The sequence below is a fragment of the Cryptomeria japonica genome, chromosome 4, assembly GCF_030272615.1.
Source record: "Cryptomeria japonica chromosome 4, Sugi_1.0, whole genome shotgun sequence".
Taxonomy (NCBI): domain Eukaryota; kingdom Viridiplantae; phylum Streptophyta; class Pinopsida; order Cupressales; family Cupressaceae; genus Cryptomeria; species Cryptomeria japonica.
Window position 1 is genome coordinate 652496449 of NC_081408.1, and position 18764 is coordinate 652515212.

Below are 18764 nucleotides of genomic sequence, written 5' to 3' on the forward strand. Positions count from 1 at the left end.
GACGATGTAACTCGATGGGCATTGTCATCAATGAGAAGACAAATATTCTCAATTGTTTCATCAATATTTGAAAGGTGAGAGTCCACAAACAGATGTGAAATGTTTAAGTAGGCCTCCCAATGAAGTGGATCTCATAGACACAAAGAATCCTATATAGAGAATCATTGAGAGCCCTTGAAGAAGAAAATTTTAACTTCGATGAAGCAATACATGATGGAGGAATATCTTGCAAGAGGAAATCAAAGTCATTATGGTGTCATCTAGATCTGAAATGTGATCTACTTTTCAAAAAAGTAAAGATGGTTGATAGGAATGTGTCCTAGTGGGGTGAATCTAGAAGACATATAATCCTATTGCAAAGAATCATGGAAAGTTCTAGAAGAAGCAACTTTTAATTCTGATGTAGCAATGTGTATTAGAGATGTTCTCATTTGTAGATGGAGTATCAAGAGGAGGATCACTAGTCCATAGACCATGTCATTGTTGTTAAATACCTACGCTTTTGTTCAGTCACTTGGTGTAGGAATGAATTCAATGAGATAGGGTAGGAGATCCTACGTAATGTAATTTTTCACTATCCCTTGTTTCGAGTACAAATGGTTCTCTGAATTTATCTTGACAATAGAATGTCGGAATTTAATACCATAATCCATGATGAAAACTGCCAAAAATGGAAATTTATCTTAGTTCTCAATTACAAAATGCTTTTGTATAGGCCTCTCGAAGATTAAGTACATCAAATTGAGACTTTATAAATTGAGTGTATGTATTAGCAATCTCCCAAATTGTTCAATGGTCTCCAAACCTTGTCAATTTTTTATTTTTATTTTAACTCAAATATGTATGGTATAGGCATATCATTGGTTGTGTGATTTTTTTTTTCCTTAAATGCTTCTACGACCAAAAGAGACAAGTTTTAGATGAAAATGGGGTCTTATGGGCCTTTTTGACACAATGGTAGGTTCTTTAGACCTGAAAATGCCTTAAGTTACAAACAAATCCTTGTTTGTGAGCATGCTTCTTGATCTCCAATTTTGGTGGAATGAAAGATAATATTGAATTTCTCAAGCCTTTTGGATGCTTCGAAACCACCCTGAAAAACTAGTCGATTGCCTTAAGTTACAAACAAATCCTTGTTTGTGAGCATGCTTCTTGATCTCCAATTTTGGTGGAATGAAAGATAATATTGAATTTCTCAAGCCTTTTGGATGCTTCGAAACCACCAAAAAAAAAGCTAATTTGATCATTGAAATGTTATAGTGACTTGGATAAAAAAAGAAAACTAAGTCTAAACTTTAGAAGTTAGTTTTTTCTTGTCAAATTGTTTTCAATTTTCAAATCATCCAAGGATGCAAGAGGAGTATATTTTGTTATGACAAGATAAAAAAAAAAAAACTTAGAATCTTTTGAAACCATTGAAACATGGAGACCCCTTCCCCCCCTCCAAAATCCCTATTTTTTCAGGATGCAATACTTAGGGGAAACATCCCCTTGCCGCACCACTTAGGGATGTCCTAGGGACTCCAAGGAGTCTCTTGACCATCTTGAGGATGCCTATGAGTTTCCCATGGCCCCCAATTAGAAACTCCAATTCTAAACAAAAATGGTGAAATTATTGTGAAAATGTCATCCGTATTAAAGGTTTGGCAATGCCCCCTAACCTTGATGGGGGCTCTGCCCCAAACCCCCCACAAGGGGCACTACCCATTGACCCCAAACCTCTACCCACCATTATTATTGTTAATGCAATCATTTCCATTTTTTTTATGTTGACTAGTTTAAACACTTAGTATGCCAAAGTTTCATTTGCAATTCTTATACTTATTCTTAGTTTGTTCCCAAAGTTCCAAAACTCTACCACCATTGTTAATGTTCAAATTTCAATGCAATCATTGACATATTTTTAATGTTTATTGTAAAATTTACATAGTGTGGCAAAGTTGTATTTACAGTTGTTATACTTATTCTATACACATCCTTTTATAATTAGTTTTTTAAGTTGTATATATATTTGCATCCCACCCCACCCCCTTCGTCATCCCCCTGTCGTCCCCAAACTTAAGCCCTTGGTATGTTAAGCTATGAAAGCTCACAATAGTTTCATTTGATATGTTAATCGAGGAAAAACCTACAATATATAGCTTCCAAGATTCCAAATCCATGAGGATCATGAAGAGGTAGAAAACCAAAAAAAGAAATTGCTTATCCAAGTTTCCAAATTTGTGACAAGGAAAAAGTAGAATCTCAATCAAAGAAGGAGAATGTGCAACTCATTATCTTATTCTACCTAAGTAAAAATATTACCTAATTAAGCTTTATAATAGTGGAATATCACACTTAGGATAAAACATATCCAAGGTAAATAAAATATTACATTGATAGGCTTCTTTGGTTGCTCTAAAAGTGGTGCCTTGTGAATTATGTTCTTGGATACTAAAGTTTCCAAATTCTGGGCACTCTTGATAGCTTCTCGTAGAGATTATGATTCGAAGGCTTTAACCAAACCTTTCAATGGTTTTTGTTGATGTGTTTTTTATGCACTATGCAACACAAAATAAAATACTAAGTATTCTATCCTCTCTTGAACAAAATCCTCCCAAGTGCTAAACTACGTGATCAAATGGGATGACTCCAAGATTCCAATAGTCAGGTCTTGACTTTATATTGCAGATAGACTCAATGATTGTGATGTGGTATCTGCTGGAATCACAAGGGGGACTTACGTTGCTTGGGTCAAGACCTATCCATTCTCATGTTTCATGATTGATTTACACTCCATGAATTGGGTCATCCTTGAGCAACATCTCGACTTAGCCAAATTTTGTTTTTTGTACCCTAATTCTTTAATTTTAACCCCTTACTAGCATTGACTTTGGTTTTATTGGAATTATTGCTTCTCTAGCATGGGCACATTTCTAGGGTTCATTCGCACAAATTGCTCTTGATGAGCAAGCTAGTATCATGACCATGACTTAAACAAAATTTTAACTTAGTCAAATTATCTCCTCCAAACTTTTATGAGTTCATCACCTTCATTCTTCATCATTTGGATGTCTTTTGTCATTGGAAGGTAATTCTTGACCACCATACCTCAATCTTGACCTATGCTATACCCTAAAACCCTAGAACCTAGTCATGTTTACAATTGAGATCTTGGTGACTTGATCACTTAATACAGCTTAATCATGTAGGTCTCATCTAACTCTGACTCCAACACTTAAGCAAATCAACCCTAGCAACCAAGTACTTTGGGAAATATCTTGCAACTTGACAACATGGGTAATGATGGAGGAATGGAAGGTGAGACCTATAGAGGTGAGAGAGAGAGAGGGTCAGAGGAAGAGATAATGACCTGGAGAGGGTAGAGAAAGAGAAGTAGAGAGGGAGAGAAGAGAGGGATGGAGAAAGAGACCTAGAGAGGGGAGAGAGAAGAGAGATAGTAGAGAGGGATAGAGAAGAGAGATAAAAGAGAGATACCAATGTCAATCTTTTTCTATAAAAAAAAAAATTCCGAAAAATCGTCCTATCGTCAGAATTCCAACTCCAAAGGATAAAATTATGACAGAGGAGTGTTGTTAGATGCACAACATCCTCATCGGAACTCTCCTGGAGGCCATCCAGGAGAGTTCCGACGAGGATGTTGTGCGTCCGACGGCACTCCTCTGTCAAAATTTTATCCTTCAGAGTCGGAATTCCGACGATAGGCCGAGATTGCGACGGTATTCTTTCGGGGTATGAGCATCCATGGCGGCCGTCGGAAAGGTTGGAAGTGATGTCGGAATTGCGACGACCACAAGGATAGTCGGAACTTCCAACACAAATTTTTCGATGGCTTTTTTTGTCAGTAGTGCGACGAAATTGTGTCGAAATTCCGACGATTTGCCGTCGAAATTTTGACTCGAATGTACTAGTGGGTTTGACCTTTTTATGACAAGAAAGAAGACATTTAAGTCATTCAATTCATTCTAAAAGGTGTTTTACAATAAAATCAAGTCCTTAAAATACAAGCAATGAAAATAAAGTACATAATTATCTCAAACTAACCTATAAACCATTGATAACGAGTTCAAGGATGAAATCAAAAGACAAGAATGTAATATCCCGAATAATTTTTTTGTTTTTAAGTGCAATAAAAATTACCAACCAACACATAACCCATTAAGGCTAGAAAACATAATCTCAAAGCTTGATGAAAATGCAACCCTTCCACTTTCTGATCACCAAGTTCCCAATGTGGGAAGGTGAGAGCATACAGTGAAAAGGGGTTCGTTAGCTTACAAATCTGCTGGAAATGATAAAGCAAATACAATACTGGGCGGCAAGCCAGCCCCTTCCACTTATCCAATGGGAAAGCAAGGAACTTGGTAGTGAACCAGCCAAGAGAACAATACTGCAGACACAAATCACTCTACTGCAATATTTTAGCGGGAGGACTGAATTACAAATTACTCAACTCAACCACTTATGCAGTGGGAGGACTAAATTACAAATTACTCAACTCAACCACTTATGCAGCGGGAGGACCATTACAACCAACATCACTCGACTGCCTATGCAGCGGAAGGACCATTACAACTAACATCACTCGACCGCCTATGCAGCGGAAGGACCATTACAACTAACATCACTCGACCGCCTATGCAGCGGGAGAACTAAATTACAGTTTATCAAGATGTAGGTGACAAGCCAGCCTCTTCCATTTTTCAGTGGGATAAGAGATTACAATCCAGAATGGGTTAGAAGTACCACTACTTAACCTTACATAAAAAGGGTAGTGAGAGTAGAAGAATAATGTTGAACATTAGAGATAATGATCATGAAACTCTTTCAACATCAAAAATAGTAGGCTCGAAATGCATAACCAGCAACCCATAAACCCACTAAATTACTCGTATCTCTCTCAAATCTCACTCAATTCACCCCAAATTACTTTGCATGCATCCCAATGCACCCTCTAAAACCCACGCCTAGCTAGATATTTTTGATTTCCATTATTAAATTCAATACTCAATGAAAAGTGCCACAAACATACAATATGAATTTCTAACAACAAGAAGGATGATTGAACCAGTACCCAAAACGATCAGTCACTCAAGCAAAGAGGTGTGATCAAAAACATGCTTCAGCGGCAGGGAAAACCGCAACTCCAGAAATCACTTCAAAAGCATTGAAATATGCAATCAAAGTATCATAGATAACAACACACAGCTAGGTACTATATCTCAAGTATGAAACTACAAAACACTAGGGAGCCGCACTTCGAAGCTTCAAAGTTCAGACATCAATTCGACAGCATAACGATGCAAATTTTCAAGATAGCAAAATGAGAACCCAAGGCTCATATTTATAACTTCACGCCTCCCCAAATGCAAATGAAAATGGTGCCCAAACTCCATTCAAATTCACTTTCATTTCACCTTATGTCTCCCACCAACATGGCACCCACTTACCTTTCCTAGGAAAGTTCAAACTTTGCCTTATGGTGGCGTCTTTTTGCAATATTAAAAATTAAACAAAAGATGTTTAATCCTCCTAAATTGCCGCCAACAAATTCACCCTTTGACTTAGGAAATAACACATGAATATCAATTAATTATTTTTCCCTAAGTCATCCTCAACAATTAATCAATAACTACAAATATTTAAATATTAAACCTTTGACAAGGAAATAATATTTAATTAAATTACTTATGACTCCCATACTGATCATTAACAGAAACCAGGATGAAGCGGAGTAAAGAAGATCAAAGAACAGTTGCAGGACCAGGACCCTGTCCATTGCCAAAAATAGAAATACTCCATATTGTCACTTACTAAAAAATAGTAAGTCATGAATTACTACTCCGAAAAGCATGATCTTTGCACCCAGTGACAGAGCATGGAAAGCTCAGTAGGACAACATCATCCAAACAGCCAACCCCTAACTTACTAAAAATAGTAAGTTCTCGCCTCACCAATGTTTGAAACCCTAATTATTCATTCCACATAGCCTACAGGTCTCAGGAATAGGCCAGTGGGCCATTGAAAGCACATCATCGAGAAGGGGACATTACAGTCCATCCTCCCCAAAATTGTTTGTCCTCAAGCAACTGTAAGCCTAGATGCAATAAAATCTCCTCATTTTTCCATGTAGCATCCTCTACTAGCAATTTTTTCCATTTGATCAAGTATTCCTTGATCACCCTTCTCTTCAAGGAACGTTCCCTAAAATCAAAGATAGCTTCAGGAACCAAAACTAGCTCTCCCTCCTCATCGAGCGAGGGTAACTCAGTTGAAGCAATAACATTGTGTCCCAGAGCCTTCTTGAGGTGAGACACATGAAATACATTATGAATCTTGTTGCTTGCTGGTAATTCCAACTCATACGCCACTTCTCCAATTCTCCTGTTGACTCTGAAAGGCCCATAGAATTGTGGCTTCAATTTCACAACTCCACTCTTCTTCAGACTAGACTGTTTGTAGGGTTGGAGCCTCAAGTAAACCATGTCGCCCACCTCAAAGGTGCGCTCTATTCATTGCTGATCAACATACAAATTCTGTTGATTTTGTGCATGTTGGAGATTGTCCCTCAGAATCCTCAAAATATCTTGACTTTGTTGCATCATATCCTTCACCTGAGGGGTTCTGCTATCACCAAATAATAAGTCAGTGAAGCTAGGAGCTTCATAACCATATAGTGTCATGAATGGTGACATCCGGATGGACATGTGATAGGAGGAATTGTAGCAATACTCTCCTAGGTGAAGCCATCTCACCCATGTATTCTGCTACTCCGAGACATAGTTTCTAAGATATCCTTCCAACCACTTATTCACTATCTCAGTCTACCCATAAGTTTGTGGGTCATAACTTGTGCTTGGAGTGAGCACAGTACCACATAATATGAAAATCTTCTACCAAAAAGCACTTAGGAACTTGTTGTCCCTATCACTCACGATGTTCTTCAGTAACCCATGTAACCTGAACACCTCCCGAAAGAACACTTCAGCAACCTGAGCTACTGTAAAAGAGCTGGTGATGGCAAAAAAATGAGCAAACTTAGTTAGTCTGTCCACCACCACATAAATACTATCCTTCCCTTGAGCTTGTGGCAACCCAGTGATGAAGTCCATGGATATACTTTCCCATTTTTTACTGGGAATGGGCAAGGGTTGTAACAAACCAGCTGGCAAAGTGTGCTCATCTTTGTTTCTCTTGCATGTGTGACACTCCTTGATCTACTTCAAGACATCATTTTTAAGTCCCTTCCAAGAAAATCTCTCTTGAATCTGCCTGTATGTTTTGAAGTAACCTTGGTGACTAGCAAGGGGAATGTCATGGAAAGTCTTCAAAATCTTCTCCTTCAGCTTAGATTCAGCTACAATGAAGATCCTCCCTTTGTATAGAATCAACCCCTCAACCAATTTGTACCTTTCATCATGAAAAGTACCTTCTATAATGTTGGTTGCAAACTGATGTTTGGCATAATCAGAAAGCAACAAATCCCTCCAATTAGCAGTAAGCTCACACAGTGAGCTCAAATGGGGCCTTCTAGACAAGGCATCCGCCACAATGTTGTTCTTTCCCTTGACATACTCAATATCGAAGTTGTAAGCCTGTAGCTTACTCACCCACTTTTGTTTCCTTTCATTCAAATCTTTCTGATGCATGAAGTGTTTAAGACTATTATGATCAGTTTTAACAATGAACTTACTCCCCACAAGGTATTACCTGAACTTTGCAAGGGCATGCATTATGGCAAGCATCTCCTTGTCATATATTGAATACAGCCTTTCAAACCCTCTTAGCTTCCTACTCTTGAAGACTATAAGATGCTTATCCTGCATGAGGACTGCACCAACACCTTCTCCAGATGCATCACACTGTAGTTCAAAAGGTTTGGTGAAATCAAGTAAAGCCAAAACAGGGCAAGAACTCATGATCCCATTAAACTGATCAAAAAATGTTTGTGCCTTTTTGGACCATTCAAAAGCTCCTTTCCTTGTAAGATCTATGAGGGGGGCAGCCAACTGAGAGTATCCCTTCACAAACCTCTGATAAAAGCCACACAAACCCAAGAATCCCATCAAGTGTGTTATGTTTCCAGGAGGAGGCCAATCAATGATGGCTCTAATCTTTACAGGGTCTACTTTCACACCACCTGTGTTGATAATGTGACCAAGGTAGAGCAATTATTCCATTCCAAATTCACATTTGGACTCCTTGGCAAATAGGGATTCAGATTCCAATATGCTTAACACTTCATACAAGTGTTGTAAGTGCTCCTTCCAAGATTTGTTGAATATGAGTATGTCATCAAAGAATATCAGTACGAACTTCCTTAGTTGTTTCTGAAAGATTTTGTCCATGCATGACTGAAATGCGGCAAGTGCATTCGTCAAGCCAAAGGGCATGACTAGGAACTCAAAATGCCCAAAGTGGCATATGAAAGTGGTCTTCTCCACATCTGAAGCTCTCATCCTAATCTGATGATACCCCGACCTAAAGTCAATCTTAGAAAAAAACACTGCACCATGTAGCTCATCAATTTTTGAAATAGGATATTGATTCTTAATAGTTTTTTTATTCAGGGCACAGTAATCCACGCACATGCGCATTGTCCCATCCCTCTTTTCACCAAAACAACAGCCGAAGCAAAGGAGCTTTTGCTTGGCCGTATGTAACCCATGTCAAGCAACTCCCGAATTCCTTTCTCAATCTCATCCTTCTGCTTCTTGGGATACCGGTAAGGAGTAGTCATAATCGGTTTAACTCCTTCTTCAAGCTCAATGATGTGTTCTACGCCTCTCTCAGGAGGTCTGCCAGGAGGTGGGTTTTCAAACACCTTACTCCTCTTGGTTATCAAGGCTTGAATATCTTGAGGATAGCTCTAATTCTCTTTTACTGGTGTAGAGGGCATAACCATGACCTTACTTTTGTCTGTGATCAATGTTTGAATGTCTGTGGAATAGCTACCCTTATCTACCAATGGATTTGATGCCATTATCAAACACTTTGCTGCCCACTCCACCTGGTTATCGCGGATCAGCCTCTCCATCTTTTTCAAAGATACAACTCTAAGTCCACCATGCGACATTCCTCTCAACACTACCTTCTTCCCTTCAGACATGAATTTCAGCTCCATGGTTTTCAAAATACAACTCTAAGTCCACCATGCGACATTCCTCTCAACACTACCTTCTTCCCTTCAGACATGAATTTCAGCTCCATGGTTTGCAAGTTTAATGTAATCTCACCAAGAGATCTCAGCCATTGAATCTCGATGACTGCATCATCAGTCCCACCAATGCTAACCACAAAGAAATCATCTCTAATTTCATGATTTCCCAACTTCAGAGACATGTTGGAAATCATCTGGTTGCAGGATATAGTGGAGCCATCTGCTACCATGACTTTGAAGCCTTCTACTTCCTCTGCCACTAGCCCCCTCTTTGCAACAATCCTCTCGTCAATGAAATTATGATTCACTCATGTGTCAATGAGACCAATGACACAATGCTCTCCAATCACACTCTGAACTCTAAAGGACTCATTCTTGTGAATGTTCAAGAGTTGAGCAACCACTCCTCTGTCTTCTGACTCAATTTCAAGCCCTTGAGGAGCCCCCTCATACTCGTTGTCCCTAATTTCAATTTGTTGTTCTGAAATTTTAGAGTCTGATACATCCGTAGAATAGCACTCTATTTTATGCAAATTGCCCTTTCCATGACACTTATGTCTTGGGGCCCAAGGTTCTCTGCAAGAATAGCAAAGATTCTTCCTTCGAAGCTCTTGACAAAGCTCATCATCCATTCGCAAAGGAAACCTTTTGGTCTGATTCGTAAATTTCTTCTTATCCTTTTGGAAAGGAAAAGACTTGGACTAAATTTTGTTCCTTGGGGCAGCCAACTCCATGCTTCAAAGTTTCTTAATAGCTTCTGCCAAGGTGGGCAGATCAAATGCTTTAACCCAACCTTTTAAAGGTTCCTCAAGTCCTTCAGTGAAAAGGACAACTAACCGCTTCTCAGAGATGTTTCTTACCATAACTGATAGATTTTGGAATTCAGTTACGTAAGTGTCCAACAAACCTTGTTGTTTGAGTTGAGCAAGTTCTCTAAATTGCACCTCTAGATCCTTGGTGTCAAATCTCTCAATCAGCTTGTTGGTGAAATCAGCATAGGTGGTGATCAAGTTATGGCCAAGGGTGACCAACCCATGGTACCACCATTCGTGGGCCACTCCATCCAAGTGCAAGGTAGCGAACTTGATGGCGTCTTCTTCTGGCATAGGTCTCAAGGACAAGTAATTGTCTAGCTTTTGCACCCATGCTCTAGCTGTGCTCTTAGTGCTCCCATCAAAATGTGCCAAAGTCACTCTTCCAAGAGCTTGTTGATAATCTCTTGGGGTAGCAAATATGTTGTCATTCCTCCTTCCTTCATTTTCTAATTCATGAATTGATCCAAAGTGAGGATATCTCGTATCTCTCTAGGGAGAGAAGCATACTCCATATAGTTGCTCCTTATTTCATCAGTTGTAGGTATCTCCATTTCAGCTTGTTGTGCTTCTCTTGGCAGGAATACAAGTTGTAGAGGTCTGGCGGTTGCACCTCCACAGTTGCTCTCGTTGTTACTCCCATTTCCATTTTCTATAGGAGCATTAGAAGTGTTGGCTTCCAGTCCATTGTTGGGTTCGTTAGGAATCCCAACAACATTCTGGTTAAGTTTGGCTAGCAATTGAGACATCATTTCCGTCATGGCATTGAATTGTTTCTCAGCCTTGTTATCAGGTGTCTCATTTCGTTCTGTAGCCTTGTCTATCATTGAATCCACTGAATCTGCAGAATCCAATTTATTCCCTCTGTTTCTCAATGCCTCTGAAAATGTATCCTCTTCCTGCACTACATGAATCTGAAATCGTTGTCTCTTATGTTCTTTGTTGTAGTAACAAACGTCTCTATCACTCATGGAGAATTTTGAGCCCTCTGAAACTCGCTGGCAGGAAAACCAACTCTTATACCACTGTAATATCCTGGATAATTTTTTTTGTTTTTAAGTGCAATAAGAATTACCAACCAACACATAACTCGTTAAGTTTAGAAAACATAATCTCAAAGCTTGCTGAAAATGCAACCCTTCCACTTTCTGATCACCAAGTGCCCAATGTGGGAAGGTGAGAGCATACGATGATAAGGGGTTTGTTAGCTCACAAATCTATTGGAAATGATAAAGCAAATACAATACTGGGTGGCAAGCCAGCCCCTTCCGCTTATCCAACGGGAAAGCAAGGAACTTGGTGGTGAACCAGCCAAGAGAACAATATTGTAGACACAAATCACTCTACCGCAATATTTCAGGGGAAGGACTAAATTACAAATTACTCAACTCAACCGCTTATGCAGCGGGAGGACCATTGCAACCAACATCACTCGCCGCTTATGCAGCTGGAGTACTGAATTACAATTTATCAGATGTAGGCGGCAATCCAACCTCTTCCACTTTTTAGCGAGATAAGAGATTACAATCTAGAATGGGTTAGTAGTACTACTACTTAACCTTACAATAAAAAGGGAAGTGAGAGTAGAAGAATAATGTTGAACATAAGAGATAATGATCATGAAACTCTTTCAACATAAAAAAACAAAAAGCTGGAAATGCATAACCAGCAACCCATAAACCCACTAAATTACTCCTCTCAAATCTCACTCAATTCACCCCAAATCACTCCCAACCCAACACTAGACCAACAGCAACTAAGACAAACCAAAAGGAAGCTACCAAAACACCCCAAATTACTTTGCATACATCCCAATGCACCCTCTAAAACCCACGCCTAGCTAGATATTTTCAATTTGCATTATTAAATTCAATACTCAATGAAAAGTGCCACAAACTTACAATATGAATCGCCAACAACAAGAAGGATGATTGAACTAGTATACAAAACAACCAGTCACCCAAGCAGAGAGGTGTGATAAAAAAATGTGCTTCAACCACAGGGAAGCCAACAACTCTAGAAATCACTCCAAAGTCCAAAAACACTTAAATATGCAATGAAAGTATCATAGATTACAACACGCAGCTAGATACTATATCTCAACTACAAAACTGGAAAACACTAAGTAGTCGTACTCTGAAGCTTCAAAGTTCATACGCCTCCCCAAATGCAAATGCAAATGGCACCCAGACTCCATTCAAATTCACTTTCATTTCGCCTTATGTCTCCCACAAACATGGCACCCACTTACCTTTCCTAGGCAAGTTTGAACTTTGCCTTATGGTGGGGCATCTTTTGCAATATTAAACATTAAACAAAAGATGTTTAATCCTCCTAAATTGTCACCAACAAATCAGGCCTTTGACTTAGGAAATAACACGTGAATATCAATTAATTGCTTTTCCCTAAGTCATCCTCAACAATTAATCAGTAACTGCAAATATTTAAATATTAAACCTTTGACAAGGAAATAATATTATATTAAATTACTTATGACTCCCATATTGATCATTAACAAAAACCAGGATGAAGCGGAGTAAAAAATATCAAAGAACTGCTACAAGACCAGGACCCTGTCCACTGCCAAAAATAGAAATACTCCATACTACCACTTACTAAAAATAGTAAGTCATGAATTACTGCTCCAAAAAGCATGATCTTCACACCCAGTGACAGAGCATGTAAAGCTCAGTAGGACAACATCATCCAAACAACCAACCCCTAACTTACTTAAAATAGTAAGTTCTCACCTCACCAACGTTTGAAACCCTAATTCTTCATTCGACATAGCCTACAGGTCTCAGGAATAGACCAATGGACCACTGAAAGCACATCATCGAGAAGGGGACATTACAAAGAATCGTGATGTGTAAACTTGAGGTTGTTCCCTTCAAAATCTAGCATGAAGACAAGTAATTCAAAAGCAAGAATTCGGTTTAAAATGGCCTTGCCGATATTTAGAAAATTTTACCAAGCAAAACCTACTTACTATGACCACTAATCTAATGGATTCAATGATAATTGTTGTCAACTTGAATTTCATCCTCAGAATGCTACCTGCAACAAGTTAGATTCACAAAATACAAATGGAAATGCTACAAGAAATCCAAACTCAACCAATGAAACTACATGAAATACATATTAAAATAAAACATTATTTTTACCTTCATGGTTTATGTCTCATTGTGTCCTAACTCCACTGTTCTTAGTTGCAGATGATGTGCTCTCAGACAATGCACTGATGGCTTCCAAGATGGCATATGAAGAATGGACTGATAACTTGTAGTTAACTGATACTATGATATGCAAATACTACATGATTATACTAAAAATGATTATGCTAAATGATATTTGCTATATTGTTATTTTCTATTTGCTTCAAAAACTCACGAATGCATATGATTGATTTGAAGACTAACTTGAAGATTCTTGAAGTCCAACACTCTCTCAACTGAAGCTCTTGATTTTATAGACTTTGAGAGGATGAGATGATGTGGCTCAGATCAACGATCTTGATCAAAGAAAGGGGGAAGGAGAAGACAAGTGTCACTCATCTCACCTTGACTGAGTTGCTGACTGGGGGAATCTAGGGATGGTTGGAGGAAATTTAGGCATGATAAGACAAGTGGACTAAAGTCCTTCTTAAGATGTAGAGGGTGTTGGAGAGAATATAAGAAATGGTTATGAAATATGTGTACATACACAATTTTCATTAAATTTGGAAGTTGAAAATAAATTATGAATTAATATTTAAGAAATATTAATTTCCTTAGCCACATGTTGGATTAGTTGGCAAAGGGAAAATGAAATGGAGATGGAAGATGAGTTGAAAAAGGGATTAAATCATTTTGAGAATTATTTTATATTTGAAACTATGGGATAGGAGAATAACCATTAAATATTAGATATTTAATTGTTTGGAAAAGATAATTAAATATTAGATATTTAATTAACTTGATTAAAAAGATAATTAAATATTAGATTAGACGAATAGGATAAATGAATTAATTAATAAAATATTAATTAATAAAAAGACATGAAAATGAATTAAATAAATTAATCTTTTCAAATTTACTATTTAATAGAAGAATAATCATTAAATAAATATAAAATATTTATTTAATTGCTCATAGTCAATTTTTATGTGTATACAATAATCTAATAACAAAATTAAATACTTCAACCCTCAACAATAGCCATCAAGCCAAAAGGAGTTTGATGAAGCTTGTTCTTAGAACAAATGCCTTTCATCAAGATTTTGTGTGCCCAAATAAGCAAAGGGATCTCCAAGATTGAACAAAATGTTGAGAGTTGCTTTGGATTAACTAGAAACAAACACAATGGCAAGAAAAGCAACTAATTATGATTGCAAGAAGCATTCCAAATATCAAATTGTGTTTCATTCCAATCTCAAACTTTGAACAAATTTTGCGAATACATTTTTGTAGTTAATGGGGAGTGGTATTGGGGTCATGTTTGATGCTTAAATGCTTTGCATTATTAATTTACACAAAATTCACTATTCAACAAGTGAATATTATGAGCACTACAACCCATATGCAAGTGTTTTATGGTTTCATCAAAGTTGCTTCTATGTCATCATCTTGCCAATTAGATGATCAATACAATGAACTCAAGACTATTGCCTATAAAAAAAATGCCAACAAAAGACCCAAACAAGAAGAAAGGTGCAAAGAGCCTAAAAAAGGCCAACATCTTGATAGCCATTAGATCCATTGTGGTAGGCACTCTTTTGTTCATTTTATATGGCCTAGTCTCTTTCTCCTCTTTCTCCCTCAATGCTAACAATATCCCATATGAAGTGTAGTTTCAGCAAACAATAATCCCAAATGCCAATCATTCATTCATTCATAATATTGCATATTGACTTTTTTATTATTGATGTATGTGTATTAAATTCCATTCTTAGTATATTTGTTTCAAGTATAACAATAGAAACTGTACATTGACTCTCAAAATAATAGTGATTTGGAGATTATTTTCTTTATAGAACTATCCTAAACAATTTGCTTTTGTAAATTAATAATTCACATTATGTAAATTCATTATGAAATGAACATAATAAATAATTAAATCCATTAATCATAGATTATTGTAACACTAAGATCTACACTTGACCTCGTCAAATAAAATACATCTAATAATTCTTAGATATAAGTTTGAAAACATCACACTTATACTTTTCACAATAAACAAATGTCTCTAAATGTTTCATTATTTGATCCGTAACAAAAAGAACAAACCAAAGATAACTTCTGTTATCTTGGAAGGTCTTCCCTTGGAAAATATATCAAAGGGTTGTTCTTCAGCAGCTCCACTTCCCTATAAGAGCAATGCGGTAAAGTCACAAATTAGTGCCAATTTACAGCTAAAGGTGATTGCAGGTAAAAACTTAATGTAGTAGATACCTACCTCTTGATAGCTTGGAGGTCTCCATGGATCATTTGCAGAACCAAACCATTGCTAGGCTTTTTACTAAGACTATTACCACCAGAAATGTTCCTAATTTAAGATGGTCACAATATAAATAATTGACAATACTTTTTAACAAAAAATAACGCAGTTGAATTAACAATTCTTGATAAATGAAGCTTTAAATGCACCAAAAGACTTGAGCAGTTAAAATCAAATCCAATATACAGAAACAAAAAATTATTTAATATAAGTAATCATGTAAATTATTCTTCCCTAAATAGTCTTTTACATGGGTGAAACCCACAAATATGTTTTCAGAATTAAGTCTGCAATTAATTTTCAACCCTGTACATACTGCATTGTTTCATCCTTGCCGCCAATGAAATATTATGATGAGAAAAATCAAACAGACTATAAAGCATGATGCAGATTCTGCAGGCATCATTTATCAATGTCTAAATAGCAATACCATCTCTAGTTTAAATAGCAAAAAAAATAATTTGTTCGCAGATATCTTTGGCCCTGGATTTCGAGGACCTTTACCCCAACCACAAATTTAAGATTTCCAATAGTTATTGCTTTCAGCACACCATTAATGCAGGTAAAGGTTTCTTTACTCTCCATCCTGTTTATTTTGTTATTAATGGCACGTGCATCAATTCTTTTTGCTTCAATCCGCAGGTTATGCAGATAAAGGTTTCTTTATATTCCATATTGTTGTAACAACAAAAACCAAAGGATTATTCATCAAACAATACGAGCTATCTACATTTAGATGTATTTATAAATTTCAACAAAAGCCCTTGTAAGGTTCAGAAACAAAATTATGAAGAAGATACTCCTTTGAGTAAGAATATAAACAATAAAAATGGGAAGATGAATTAAGAAAGAAACAAAAATATAATTACCTTGGACATTCTTCATCAACAAATACATGAAGACTAGGTGCAACAACTTTTGAAGTTGTTCTTTGAGGAATCTGCAAAAGTGGGATAAACTCCAAACTTTAAGCCCATATTGCAAATGAACTCAAAACTAATAAATATTTAAAAAATAATGACAAGATCAATAATGTAAGGCCATACAGCCATACCTTGTTACCAGTCCACTTTGCTGGCATGGCGGTGTTTTCTTTATTTCTCTCTAGTCGAGTACCAAGAGTCTTCCAAGATTGTTGTTGGCCCACTCTTGTTTGCCCTTGACTTACAGCTGGTTCTGAAGGACTTGAATGTGATTCATTTGTTGACTCGCTATAAATAATGAGGTTCTGGTTTTCATTTCTGAATAATCAACAGGTATACTGTCAAGGATAACGAATTATTATAGAGTTTAACCAGAATTGACATAGTAGCCAAATTCATTATCTGTATTTTTCGTGACTGAAAAAAACAATGCGGTGAGCATGTTTATGTGGGTCTTCTTTCACTAGTCACCTTGTAATAAGCCTTTAAAAAGATATAGATGCTGAATAACAAAGAGCCAAATTGAATTCATATTTGAAAAATTACAAGAATATGTGATCAAATGAGAAGGAATGAAAATGTTGTTATTTTTTACCACCTGAAAAACTCTATGTTACAAATGTCAATTTTATTTTGCAGGAAACAGAGGTCAGATGGAGTCCTAGACAATGTTGCCAAAATCAGGACTGGCAATTAATCAGTAAGGGTCAGAAAATCAAAAGCAGAAAAAAGTTGGCATACAATCACCTGTTCAAATAATAATTAATTATAATTTATATTTTTGAAACATTGCCAATTTTAATTATTTTTTAAAATTGCATTATTCATTGACATTCAGCCAATTAACTGGCAATTCTGATATGATTCCTAGACTATGAGAACATAAATATTCGAAGAACGTCAATCATTGAGCTTGAAGAACAATAGTGTAAGTCCCTTTGCAGGTACAGAAAATCACACCATTGAAGCTATCCAACAAGTCAAAACCTGGCATTGTAAACCTTGGAATCCTCTCAAGTGATCTTTTTTTGTGTCCAGTATTTGAGAAGTTTTTATTCAAGAGAGGATAGAGTATTCAATACTTTAATCTGTGTCGATCGTGCATAAAAAACACCATCAATAGATGGTAGCTGGCATGAGGCACAGGCATAGGAAGCAGCTGGAGGATTATTGGGCTCAAAGATGCAAATATTTTAATCGGCAATAAATCTTTTGGCCGAAATTTTTTTAAAAATCGGAAATCGGCAAAATTATCGAAGATTTGAAAATATATATTTTTTTAAAATATTCTAAAAAAACACATGTATACACTAAATTTATAGAACACAATAGCATATTACTGGTTTCCACCATATATAAATCATAGTTTGAGTCAAATACATACCATATAGTGATATACCAAAAAACAAGTTCAAGTTCTAAATATGTTTGCATCAAATACATATTGTAGAGTCTAGACCACAAAACAAATCAATCTTTGAAGTCTGAATACATATTAAGTTCATAGTTTCATATCATTCAAAACTGAAAATCATAGATTGTGTCTACAACTAAAGCTCAAAAAACTCTGTTCCCACTGAGTGGGTGTTGAAGTAGATGGTGTTGCAGCAGCTGCTGCTACTGCAATATCCTCAACAGGTGAGGAATTTGCCTCTTCTAGATCAGCAAACTCATCTCCTACCTCCTCACATTCTGCCACCTTTGCGCCCATTCAACTGCCTCCCTCTCCATCTCATCCAATTGATCGTCAGTGAGAAATGCATCCACATCAACATCACCAGTAGCACCATCAAGTTCAGCAATCCAATCCGCTGTGTATAAATCAATCTCATCTATGTCAAAGTGTGTCATATAAATTCTTCCCTTGTACCCTCTTTTCATGCAATCGAAGGTTGTACCGCACATATACAAGGTCATTCAAGCGCTTTTGAGTCAACCTATTGCGCTTTTTTGTGTGAATGGCCTCAAAGACACTCCAGTTGCACTCACAACCAGAAGCACTACAAGGCTGAGATAATATGTGGACTGCAAGCTTTTGAAGATTAGGTGTTGTGGCACCATAATCTTCCCACCACAGATCTGCAAGCATACAAATTGGCATTTATAACTTGATAAAAAAAATTATAAACTTAAAGATTGAAATAAATGGTAAAATGGACTTAAGAGCACTGTAATATCCCGAATAATTTTTTTTTGTTTTTAAGTGCAATAAGAATTACCAACCAACACATGACCCGTTAAGGTTAGAAATCATAATCTCAAAGCTTGCTGAAAATGCAACCCATCCACTTTCTGATCACTAAGTGCCCAATGTGGGAAGGTGAGAGCATACGATGATAAGGGGTTTGTTAGCTCACAAATATGTTGAAAATGATAAAGCAAATACAATACTAG

The 18764-nt window shown here is 36.8% G+C and overlaps 1 protein-coding gene across 1 annotated transcript in view; it reads right to left on the reverse strand.

Annotated features, from left to right (window-relative positions):
- Positions 1-15052: 15052 nt before the first annotated feature.
- Positions 15053-18764, reverse strand: part of LOC131047758 (mitotic spindle checkpoint protein BUBR1) — a 29725-nt gene continuing 26013 nt past the window's right edge. The window contains exons 8-11 of the mRNA XM_057981548.2: positions 16502-16688; positions 16317-16387; positions 15406-15495; positions 15053-15315 (exon numbers count right to left, since the gene is read on the reverse strand). Coding sequence (XP_057837531.2) covers positions 15252-15315; positions 15406-15495; positions 16317-16387; positions 16502-16688 — 412 coding nt within the window. The 3' untranslated portion in view covers positions 15053-15251. The remainder of the gene's footprint in view (positions 15316-15405; positions 15496-16316; positions 16388-16501; positions 16689-18764) is intronic.